Here is a 12,532-nt window from a genome sequence, read left to right as displayed (position 1 = left end):
AATTAGCACTGAATCGATGCATATATTACCTGCTCTTCTTTCTTTAATTATAGTTTCTGGCAGCGTAGGCGCTGTATATATCTCTCCCTGTTTGTCCGTTCAAATGGTGCACTGAATATTCTAATAAACTGTACAAGGTCTCGCACAGATACTATCAATTTGGCGCTAGTAAAGGACCCTATATTAACAGCCTATTTACACTTTGTCTACGGCATGTCACGGCATGCATCAGTTTTATGATGTCACTACACTCCCCGCACGAGCCGGGTGTTATTCATTAAAATTGTATGGTTTTCGTGACTCTGCATGTAGCTTTATTTTGAACATTCCAGACGGACTGTGCAATGCCGAACTGGGAACGACCATGCCTTCTGCCGGCGGACCGTACGATTACATGAAAGTCTGCTTTAGGTCTATGGGAATTATGGGGGACATGATTTGTTCCCTTTACGCCTGGTGCTTTCTCGTGGCGGATCCCATGGGTGCAGCCCTCCACGCCCTGACATTCACGAGTTACTGCCTGAGCGTGGTCTACGGTAGTCTTACGCCGCCATATGCGGTGACTATGCTGGTGACCATGGCGATAATCGGTAAGCTTTCACGCTAAAGGGCAGGGACTGTTCTTAAAGATGATGTTTATGTAGAAACTTTGGGAGGGGGGGTCTGTTGAATTTCATGGCGCATAAGCAGCTGATGCAGCACGTACCCAGCACAAAGCTCAGTTTGTCTTTCACATGCACATTGAATGTTGGATTTTTATAGCATCCAATTTGTGCAGTGAGTTTTGGGAGAAAAATGCAGTTTGTGATTTTCATGCGTGTTGAAGTTCAGTTGGTGGGCAATAACATTGCGAGCTACCGCTTCTCTTTCGAGAAAGATGCGGCAGAGAGATCCCGCTTCCTAAAACAAAGATGTGCAATAATGACGATGGCTGGTACAGATAATATAAGTCAAAGTTCGCGACCACCGCTCACACTAATTCCCCGCCGGCACAGAAGCGACAACAATGGCTCCGGTTGAAAGCGACGAGGGGCGATGGAGTACGGCTTGATGTTTGAGAACTGAAAAACATCTTCTGTGTGTCGAAAGCGATCTTTGATGGCGTACGAGGGGAAAACACGGTAATTAACAGGAGATGTTTGTTGTTTCACCGCGTAATACCGGTGGATGTGGAGGCGAGACTCCTCGCCCAAGCCAAGGGTGAGGCTGAAGTTCAGACAAGAGCTTCATCAATGTGGCAAAAGGATAGAATGATACAAGGACACAACCTGCCAACTGGATTGTGAGCAAACTGCCCATCGTGGCAGGCGGTAGATAAATTGATAATTGGTTCCAAGCGGTTGCTGGGAAGAGCAACCTGGATCAACCCAGGTTGATCAACCCAGGATCAACCCAGAGCAACCCATCAGTGGCGGCTCCTGCCATCGCAGGGCAATGGCGCATCGCTTAGCCACTGCACCACTGCGCCAGTATTTGTTTGAGCACTCCAAGAGATCTAAGGATGTTAAGTGAGAATACCAAATTCTGCATATATAGGCATTAACCCATTAGCAAAGGCCTCATACTCTTACGGCGGAGCTTAAATACCACCTCCGTTATTTTATTGTGCACGAATAACTTTGCCCAAATATCGATATGAGGGACCACGTACACAGAAATGTATTTTTTAAAGTAGTTCTCTCCAGAAAGTATTCACTCACTGTAGTTTTTTGTTACATTAGACGTACGAGTATATGCCAAAAGTGACAACTAGAAACATTACAAACGTTACAAGGAACCGTAATGTTTAGATCCGCAGCCATTGATGTGGTAGATACTGTCAAGGTGTTAGGGGTATATTTTAATTCAACTTTACAATGGAATAATCATGTAAATAGTATAATCAGCAAACTGAGCTGCATAACTGGAATTTTTAAATCGCAACCGCTATACTCTTCCAAAAAAAGTTAAACTAATGGTCTATAACGCTCTCTTTGTCTCCCACCTAAACTACTCTCATTTAGTTTGGGGAACAACAACGAAAACTAATCTGTTGAAGCTTGAAAGGCTACAGAAAAAAATAGTACGAATAATTGAAAACGTTGAATACACAGCACCTTCTTCACATATCTTTGCTTCGCTTAATTTATTAAAAGTAAAAAATATATACGAATACAAATTATGCAGGCAGTACCGTTTAAGCGTCCAACGAAAGAGTACAGTTTTTGCTGAAATGGCAGAATTAAGGCCCAATTATCCCACCTACAGCACCAGAACTCCAGAACGATGGAAAATTCCAAAATGTCGCACTGCCTATGGACAACAAACACTCCGGTATAATCTTCCGCGATTATTGAATGCTGCAGAAAAAGAAGCCGCTGATGTATCCAATATGTCTCTTCCAAATATGTACAAATATTTTGCTACTCATACTTTTCTTTTTTTGTGTGAATGAACGCACAGATCTATCCTTATGTTCAATTGTTTATTGTTCGACTGTTTATTGTTCGACTGTTTATTGCCCCACTCTGCTGCTGTATACACTGTAAGGGGGCGGAGGATTTTTCAAGCCGCAAATGTACGGCTTTTCCCTCCGCCTCCTTCCACTTCTTTGTGGAGAATAAAACTTGTATGTTTTATGTATGTATGTTCCGCGCAAACGTCTTCTAGAATGTAGACACTATGTAACAAGGTATATTGAAATACATACTCAAGTGGAATGCCCTCATGGAAATGCAGAGGAAGTAAGTATCGAGGCCCATTAACTAATATGCGCTTTTTGGTTTCAGAACTCTCAGCTGTTGTTAATACATTCTCCCTGAAGGCGTCTATGAAGGTGCAGAACTATTTGTTTATCGTGAAACTTGGAGTTCTGTTTTCAATAATTATCACCGGCATCCTATGGAGCATTCGAGGTAAGTAACATCTGTTGGGCCTTCTAGCACGCACGAGATTCAACAGAAATTCAAAATCGAAATATTCGAGTTTTCACCGTACTTAACTTGCACGCTTTTTCATAGTCATTTATTGCTGGGCTATATGTAACACGCGGCATGGACAAACGAAAACACCGACCACATTCCGAATGAACGAGGCCTGAAACTGGATTCGTTAGGAGAAACGTGGCTTTCAGCAGTTTTTTCATTTCACGATATATTTGTGTAAAATTTCTGAGCCAGTTAGAAATAATTTGATGAGTAGTCTTAGACTTCCACTAGTATATAAGGATAATTATTCTCTAATATGCATTTTTAGTCTGAATCTTGGAAAAAGATGCGGAATTAAGAAAATGTGGCAGCATGTTGGTTATACATTGATTTCTTTCTTACAGGCGCGCTACGAGTGGGGGTATTACAGTTTTTTTTTATCGCCGCCGCGGTGGCTCAGCGGTTATGGTGCTCGGCTGCTGACCCAAAAGACGCGGGTTCGATCCCGGCTGCGGCGGCTAGATTTTCTTTGGGGGAGAAATTCTCGAGGCCCGTGTACTGTGCGATGTCAGTGCACGTTAAAGAACCCCAGGTGGTCGAAATTTCCGGAGCCCTCCACTACGGCGTCTCTCATAGCCACAGTCGCTTTGGGACGTTAAACCACATAAACCATAAACCATATAGTTTTTATCGGAAGGCACCAACTTTGGATTTCAATTTTCCCGATGCCGTGTTGAAGGGCATACACAGAGTGCAACAAGAATTTCTTACAGGAAATTTAGAATTAGCAATGTATGAAAACCAGAAATGTCTGACTGCACTATAACCATTTGACTACAACAAAACAAACGGAGTCAAAGCAGGTAGCATAGCCGCCAAGAAATCTGCTTCGCAAGGTGGGGCCCTGGGCAGAAAACCGTAAAAAAAGAAACACGCCGTTGTTTGAGCGTGTCCCCGCTATGCGCTGTAACCGCGGTCCACGAAACACTTCAAGAAATGCTTCGGCGCGGCAGACAAGGACGAAACGTAGAAAACACACCACAGAGCGCCATTTACTAAAAAATGATTTTATTGAAACCCGCGTAACAAATATATGCTTTGCACTCATCAAGGACAAAAAGAAAAAAAAGGAAAAAGATAACATGCAGTGAAGGGAGCACTAGGTACAAAATGATTAGCACCCATGGCACGTGTGACACAAGCGAATGCCCAAAATCTCGTGATGCCCAAACATCGTGATGCCCAAAATCTAATCGTTTTGACAGAAATTCTAATTCTCTCTTGAGAAGCGTCACAGATGGATTGCACACGCATGTGTTTGTCTCCGAACGAGGAATTACTGCTGCTTCAAAAATTTCTCTTCGAAGCTGGTCTTTTCTGCGGCCTAAAATAACTGTACCGCTGAAGAGCGGGAAACAGCCGCATTCTTTGCAGTGCGCCGGCAGGTGCTCCCCAGTGCTGTTCTTGACAGAGTTCGAGTGTCCTCTTAGTCTGTCAATTATGCACCTGCCGGTTTGTCCAACATAAAACTAACCACAAGTGAACTTGATTTTGTAGATCACGCCTACTGCACATGGAATGAAAGGATTTTTTTTTTCTACGTTTCGTCCTTGTCTGCCGCGCCGAAGCATTTCTTGAAGTATTGGATCACCAACTGGCTTACAAAACAACTCTTCTAAGTCCAGGAAACAATTTTCTCTAGTACTTCAAGAACAATTCGAACAATGAAACTTTGGGGCAGCACGAAAAACGCTGCATACAAGCGGATAAAGTTATAAAAAAAGTTTTTTGGACAATTTTCGGCTATTTCAATTCGCGGCCACCTTAAACATTGTCTCTTTTATCATTACGCTTTAGGTAGTCATGATGAAAAATTTCTGTCATAGGTCACGGCTGATTGAAATACTTGGTGCAGCTGTGCACAGCAAAGAGCACCATTTGGAAAATTCCTGCCCTTTGGCTGCCATGATTCTCGCATAAAAGCAAGGATTAAAATAACACTGTCGAACAATGCACGTAAAATGCACAAGTTTTCCACAGTTACGCAGCAGAACACGTCCCAAAACTGACACTTTCCTAGTGAAAGGAAGAGATGTTCTGTTAACGTCATGCAGCATATTACTGGCCATTGTACCAAACTGTCCCTCTAGGCGAGGCATGACGTGCAATGAACAACGTAAAAAAAAAAAACATTAATTTGATTGCCGTTAAAAATTGTCTTTTTACCATATACTGGTATGCACGTTCTTTTTATTCTCAAGAATAAAACCGTTTGATTTGAAATTAATTAATGTCGTGTAAAGAAGAAAGACGTTCATTCGTCCGCCTGACTCACCCTTCTAGGATGATCTATAATAGGGTACTTTGTGCCAGCGGAAATATGAGAACGAATACAGTAAATAAAAATCGATAAAGCAAAAAATAAAAACAAGAGAAACTAAATAGAGACCAGCGCTGTACCTGCTCCTCCCCTTCAATTATAGCCCCTCCCAAGCCCACATACTACTCATTTAGTCATTTCATTTATTTAGTTGCTCTCAGGGCCATTAGGCGTTACAGAGGGGAGTGGGAATAACATACAAGTACAGAAGACTAAAGCAGTAGCTAAAAAAAATTTAATATAGTTACAGCCCACACTGGTATAAAAACAATAACAGCATTAACAAAAGGCAGCATTGCAAAAACCAAAGCACAAAAAGAGACAGCACCTAAAAAATTAGAACAATGTTATAGACACATACCTATATAAAATTAATAACAGCGTTACGAAATGCAGCAGTATCAGTAATTACAGGAATATTGTGGGGAAAGTGATTCCAGGTGACGCAGGTTCTTACAGCTGACCCGAGCGAATTCGAAGCGTATCTTGGATAAATGGCCACATCTGATAAAATTTTTTCCGCGAAGAAGTGAATGAGACTTGAAAAGATCAAGCAATAAAACAAAAAGGCGTCACAGAGACAAGAGACGTTAGGACATGCAACGCGACCACCATCGTTTCTTGCTTGTGTTTTGGCTTTTGGTGCTTTATCTTCCAGCTGTGTGTTAGCTTTCCCCACAGCGTGTAGGATTAAGTGAACACCGCAATATGCTATTCACATTTGTCAGGGGGATGGGGTACCTAATGTTCTATACATGATATTTCATGCGCAAAAAAACCGTCACATACTTATAGTGCTGTTACTACGACTAAGGGAAAGCTCAACAAAGGCGACCACATGCAGGAACTGTCGATGCAATAAAACGCGCGCAAGAATCTGGAAATTTCAAGGAAAGTTAAGCAAGAAGTTTTAGATAATCAAACGAACTGCTTGTATCAATTGGGACATCAAAGCCGCCGTCGACCAAATCAGGTGAACTGCAGTGCCAGTTTGTATCTCCCTTCAATGAGAAAAGTAGAGGGCTTTCTCGCATAAGATGCATTTCATTCTCTGGTACTAAAACTGATGAACAGTTAAAGATACGTTAGAACCAGAAAAACTTTACTAAAACAATTATCAGTGCCTAAGATAGTGTTGTTAGTAGCGATATCCAATCGCCTAGAGTAAAAATTAAAAAAAAAATCTCTGCCTCTCCCGTAACCGAGAGTAGAGTAAGCATGAAATGTTTACGGGCCTAATGTCATCTCGGTGGACACCCGAACCGCACCGTACAGGAAGGGAGGAACGCCACCACCCGTTCAGCGCGATGCCTTGCCATTTGAACGCAAGGTTTTTTGAGGAAAGGAAATGGCGCAGTAATTCTCTGCCATCTCGGTGGACACCCGAACCGCACCGTAAAGGAAGGGAGGAACGCCACCACCCGTTCGGCGCGATGCCTTGCCCTTTGAACGCAGCGCTTCTCCACCGGGCCCCTGTTGGCCCCTGTGCGCCTGCGCGGCTTTGCTTCGATGCGCGAAGCCCCTAAGAGATCACGTATGACAACGAAGTGTATCGTGGCATTTATGTGCTTTTTGCACGCGTTATTAGAAATCGGAAATTATAATTCCGTACATTATCAAACACACAGCTCGACTGATATCTTGATAAACATTGAGAAGGCACTGGCAGCAGTTATTTTTTGACTCGTTTGGAGACCAACCGGCGCTTGCATGCCGGTCGCGTAGGAGGGCTTAGAGAGTCTCGTTAGTTCTCGCTTCCGAACTAACGAGACTCTCTAAGCCCTCCTGGTTCTGGCTAGTTCTGGTTAGGGAGCCAGTAGCAGGCCCGTGCAATTTCCTTTTCATCCTTCTCTCAGTCACAACAACAACAACAACAGTTCTCGCTTCGGCGAGCGCGGCTTCGGCCGCTTATCTGTTTTTTGAGCGGCGTCCGCTCCGGCGGACGCAGTTGTTGCTGCGACGCGCGTCTTTCCTTTCCTCTCTCTCCTTCCTCTGATCTTTTAACTCTCCTCTATCTGCACGTGGCAGCGGTGGTGGCTTGGCTCGAGCCAGTAGCAGGCCCGTGCAATTTCCTTTTCATCCTTCTCTCAGTCACAACAGCAACAACAACAACAACAAATCTCGTTAAGCCTCGTGCGGTGCCCGGATGTTCTCGTTTCAGAGCCCGGATGATGGCTCTCGGTCTCGGCGTGACGTCACCACACTGCCGACAACGGGAGCTAAAAGCATTTCATGCTTAATAAATAGTTTATTAGGGCCTACAAAGTAAACTTTTGGCTCAGTTCACATCATCCTACAATTTTGCGTCTTGGGCCTCCACTTGGACGTAAAAATCGGCATGATTCTAATAAGATAAAAGTGCACATTCAAACCTCCCTTCTCCTCAAATACATAAAAAAGTAGTTTCATTTTTATTACACCTTTTTGAAAGCAGTTACATGAGGGCGTGCAGACACTTGGGTACAGGCGTATTTAACAACAGCATCCACAACAAGTGAGTTCTAACTTCTATATGTGCCGTACAGACTTGATCTTTCTAAGTTTTTATTGTGATTGCTTTATTTCCGCAAGTTTCCGTTACACTTGTGCTGCAAGATCGCAAAGGTTAACAGAGGTGTGTTCATATTAAATAAAGAAGCCTAAGAGGCCGCCTATTTTAGATCAACTAAAACAACTGGCGATGACATAGAGAATACTGGCAAAAGGTTGTGGAAGTGCCATACATGCCAGGCATCTAGCTAGCTTCTATAAGTGCCTAATAGTGATTTGATCCATGACGATCGGGAAAAAATTGTCTTTTTACTTTGCTTTACTATGTGACTGAAGCTTCGTGCTGAAAATGTTAAGCTGTTTCTTGAATTCAATAAAGAGAAGCGAGCTATTTGTTTTGTGCGCTGAAGAGTTGCAGCGAAAGCACATGAACGCTACCGACAGGGAAAAAGAGAAGCGTACGATATTTTTATTGAAAGTTAAAGTGAACGCTGAATGGAAGTCCTTATTAATATTCCCAATTCCCGTTTTTATACGATACCTGAGGTGGCGCTAGTCCATGGAGCAGTAATCGAAACACGCACAAAAGAAATCTCCACCTAGACGGGCTTCTCAGTATTTCAGTGCAGTTCAGTGCACATTTCGCAAGAAGTCCTCAAAATTGTACTGCATGACCGCATGAAGAGTATACGCACTACCATGTCGAGATTCATATTAAGAAAAAAAAACAAACCTCTCAAAGAGACGATACAAGGGACAGGACACGGACAAGCACACAAAAAGAAGGGGACAGGGACAAAGGACTCGAAAATAGCCTTGTTCGTGTCCTCTCTTTCATCTATTCTGGTTTTGTGCGCTCTGGTTTTTTACGCCCGAATTAACGGTATGCCAAAATGTAATCACTTCCGAAGTGCATTTCTTGTGCATTGGGCCTTTCTACTTGTTAGCGCTCAGACGCGTCGTGCGTCTTGTCTTTTCTTCTATTGCACGCTGTGAGTTTTAAGTGTGCAAAAAGAGATAGCTCTAAAGCATTCGCAGAAGTGGCAAAATTGAATATGTAGATGCCGCTTTGATTTCTAAGTGAAGGAAATGTGCCTTTAACTAAACCTTTCTTTCCATTTGAAATACTGGTCCAACGATTCACAGAGTTCGGCCTGCCTGGAAAAAAGGAACCTAGTATCAATTCATTAGAACACGCGCAGCTTTAAAGTTACCGGTAAAGGCGGTAAAGCTTTAAAGGCTTTGCACAATCTCATTATTGCCTCATAGTACACAAGAGAAGTAGTTATTCAGTAGGGTAGAGAGCTGGGCCAGTTGGTGCATGGTTCTAATGAAAAAAAAAACAGCGGAAGGACGCAGAACTGAGAGGGACACCGGACGACGCTGGATCAACAACTGATTTATTCGCAGTTACTTTGTTCGAGGGTATTTATTGGTGTGCGTCCTGGGAATAAATCAGTTGCAAGTTCAGCGTCATCCTGTGTCCCTCTCTGTGTCTGCGCCCTTCCGCTGTTTTTTTTCGTTAGAGGTAGTTATTATAGGACAAATACATGAGCTGAATAAAAATGAGGATGTTTTTGACCAGGAAACTGTATTTTAAACGACTAGAGTGAAGTTCAGCCACAAGAGCACCAAGCACTGCCTCTATCTGGTGATTAAATGGCTGACTTGATGCGATTTTTTTTTTCAGCGCCATTTCCATTTGATAGATTTTCTTTCAAGGGTGACACAACGCCCGGGAGGACACTGCAAGCGCTTTCTGTGGCTATGTTCACCGGGGCTGGAAGGTAAAATCACTGCTCTGCTAATTTTTAAGTTGTTCATATGTTTCATTTCTGCCGGCCTGGCTCGCATCGCACAATCAGACATCGTTTTTTTTGTAGATTCGAAGCCTTAGCTCTAGTCGACTAAAATACACGCGTGTTGGTTCACGCGGAGTTCGAGAGCTTCCTGCGTCGATCCTGGGCCCATAAACTCTGCCTCGTGGAAGCAGTTCGTTGTGCGCTTCGCACTCAGTTCCGTTCAGAACAGGGATGTGGGCACCTTGTCTCTCAGCTGATTTTTGCCCACGCTGCAAAACGCGCCTTCAAAAAGGCACATTCAGCATGTGCGTGATGCCTATGTCAAGTGGCTGAAGCTTCCATGTTGCATTCAGTGCAAAGAGAAAATCGTCACCGCCGTCAAGTAAGAACAACATGTGGCGTGTCAGGCAGCTGCCAAGGCCGAGCATGACCTTTTTTTTCGCCATGTCATGGTCGAACTGAACACGCCACTCAACGAATAGGTCGTACCCATCTTTCCTGTAAACTTATGCCCAGGGGTACATCGTCGAATAGCACGAATACTGCTGCGCTCAACGCCACAGCAGGTGTTGCCTCCCAAGGCGAGCAGTTGTACAGAAGCATACAGGAAAAGAATAAAATTTCGACTGCATTGGACGAGTACAGCATTTTTCATTGCTTCTTTGGGTCGCCATATTCTTTCCAGACACAAGGGCAGCGTTGTCATGGGTGCTAGCGGACGCCTTTCGGTATTCGCGCTTGCAGGAAACGGGAGACTGTTAGGCGCGGTGGCGGGTTTCCGGCGCCTCCTGTTTCCCTGTAGTCGAATGGTACGGCCGGGTGTTTCTTTTTATATGAGATAGTGCGCCGCTGCCAGAATGCATATTTTTATGACAGCTCCATCATGGTTCGCAGTTTCGCAATAAGCAAGCGTTCGTTGTAAGTGCAGCCGCTACAAGTGGGCTGCACTCAATTTAGATTCAATTTCAGTCATTTTTATTGCGAAAGCATAGTTTCACTAGCAATGCGGAAGAAAGTGAGGCATGTGTGAAGCCTGTCACATACCTGCAGAAGTGACATAAATATTACCGCGACTGAGATTCGAACCCGTGGCGGCCCGAACAGGACAGCTCCTCTGGCTCCTGCACGAGAGCACAATCTGTCACCGCAGCCGATCACGCCTCGTGTTGAACTGATGGTGATGATGATGTCCTCAGGCTTAATAACTGCTATGCTCTCACGCTCTGCATTGCAAGTCGTCTCCTTCATTAACTTTTGTCTGTGTGCAAAAGTCACGAAAGGTAAGGAAATGCAAATATCCCGCTCAATCGGTGACTGGACACCTCAATCGCGCTTTCAGGTACGTGGCGGGGGTTTTCAACTCCAAAACAAGCTTTCGCACAATATTTCGTGCTTATGAATGCTAAACCGCAGGCAATTTCTTTATTAGTAAGCCGTTTCTACATTCTTGTCACTTACAGTACCCCGATTTGCTGCATGGCTGAAGAGATGTCTAATCCCGGCCGGATAATCCCGAGATCACTCCTGGGTGGTCTTTTCCTGGTTACCTCTCTTCATGTCTTCACGAACATGGCGTACTTCATCGTCTTAGACCCACGTAGCCTGACGAGCTCGGAGGCGACGGCCTTCACATTTGCCCGACCAACTTGGGGAGCTGCAGGCGCCATCCTGGTGCCCGTCATCGTCTGCATCTGCACCTTTGGAACCATGTGCTCCGCCTGCCTCACCGGCAGTCGGTTGCTCCTAGCCACGGCTCGCAACAAGCATCTGCCCGAGATGTTTTCCCTGATCACCACCAGTTCTTCCCTGCCTGTGGTCGCCATAATATGCCGGACTTGTCTCGCCATACTCTTCACCCTCACAGGATCGGTCGAATTCCTCGCCAAAGGATTCGTGGGTGTCATATCGTTCATGAACGCCTTGACGATGTTCGCAATGCTCAAGTGGCGTTCGCACGTTCAGGACACTTCCAGGACGTTCAGAGTACCGACGTTTCTCATTATCATCAACGTTGGAATACTGAGTTTGCTTACTGTCACTCCGCTCTTGGAAGGCAGAGAAGTGATCGAGTATTTAGTGACGTTAGGCTTCTGCTTGCTCGGAATGCCTGCGTTCGGAGTCTTCAGGGCGTTGGGTAGGACGAACGCTGCAGTCTTTGCATTCAGCTGTTTGCAGAAGCTTTTTCTGTCCGTACCATGCGCCCCTTTCAATAAAATGGAGCGTGGACATTCTTGACAGGTCATGCGTAACTTTCGTAGTCTTTGGCGCTTTATATACAAAGGGATTTGGTTTCCTTTGAAGAAAGGAAAATGTAGGGGAGACGTAAACTGTGCGAAACTTCACTGAAGGGCAGAATTATGAATACGATCAAAAATTCGCCTACCAGTGTAATAGCATACAAATGTAACAACATGTTAGACTTTCAGGCGAAGGCAGCCAACATTCACCGGAACCAATCGGATTGCTTTCGCACGCTCGCAAGCAGAATGGAAGAACTCGGCTGTGTCAAGAGCTGCACAGACGCCTGCACTTCGATTTAGTTCTAGCTTTATTTATACGTAGCAACAAGAAATTTGCGGAAAAAAACACGACGTTTGTGCGACAAACATTTGTTCAAACACTCCACCGGGAGTTTATAGTTTTCCTATTCCTAATTTTTGCCAGCAACGATACTGCATATTTGCTAAATGCGCCCATACATCAGCGAATTTGAAGCAACATGCCATCCCCATCATGCGGTAGGGCGAGCACATCACGCACTGTGTGATGAAGGGGGGACTAAACAGGCAATTCGCTGATGGAAACAGAACTACAGACTTGTGGAAATTATTTCCTGCCAACATTTAATCGCAGTTCGTCGGAGCTGTTTCTGTACTGTGGTGGGCAATTTCAATTTCAAAACCCCAGCGTACCGTCATACCGCTCTGCAGCTTGAAATGTTTATGGCATACCGC

General features: G+C 44.5%; 1 protein-coding gene across 1 annotated transcript in view; it reads left to right on the top strand.

Annotated features, from left to right (window-relative positions):
• Window positions 1-11,813, top strand: part of LOC149329096 (Y+L amino acid transporter 2-like) — a 30,023-nt gene extending 18,210 nt beyond the window's left edge. Inside the window, exons 4-7 of the mRNA XM_089562116.1 lie at window positions 333-590; window positions 2,769-2,894; window positions 9,467-9,563; window positions 11,039-11,813. Of these exons, the coding sequence (XP_089418242.1) occupies window positions 333-590; window positions 2,769-2,894; window positions 9,467-9,563; window positions 11,039-11,813 (1,256 nt within the window). The remainder of the gene's footprint in view (window positions 1-332; window positions 591-2,768; window positions 2,895-9,466; window positions 9,564-11,038) is intronic.
• Window positions 11,814-12,532: the final 719 nt, after the last annotated feature.

Source organism: Amblyomma mixtum, chromosome 9, assembly GCF_055824585.1.
Source record: "Amblyomma mixtum isolate Tamu chromosome 9, ASM5582458v1, whole genome shotgun sequence".
Taxonomy (NCBI): domain Eukaryota; kingdom Metazoa; phylum Arthropoda; class Arachnida; order Ixodida; family Ixodidae; genus Amblyomma; species Amblyomma mixtum.
Note: the sequence above shows the minus strand (reverse complement) of the source record. Positions and strands in the feature narration are given on the sequence as shown.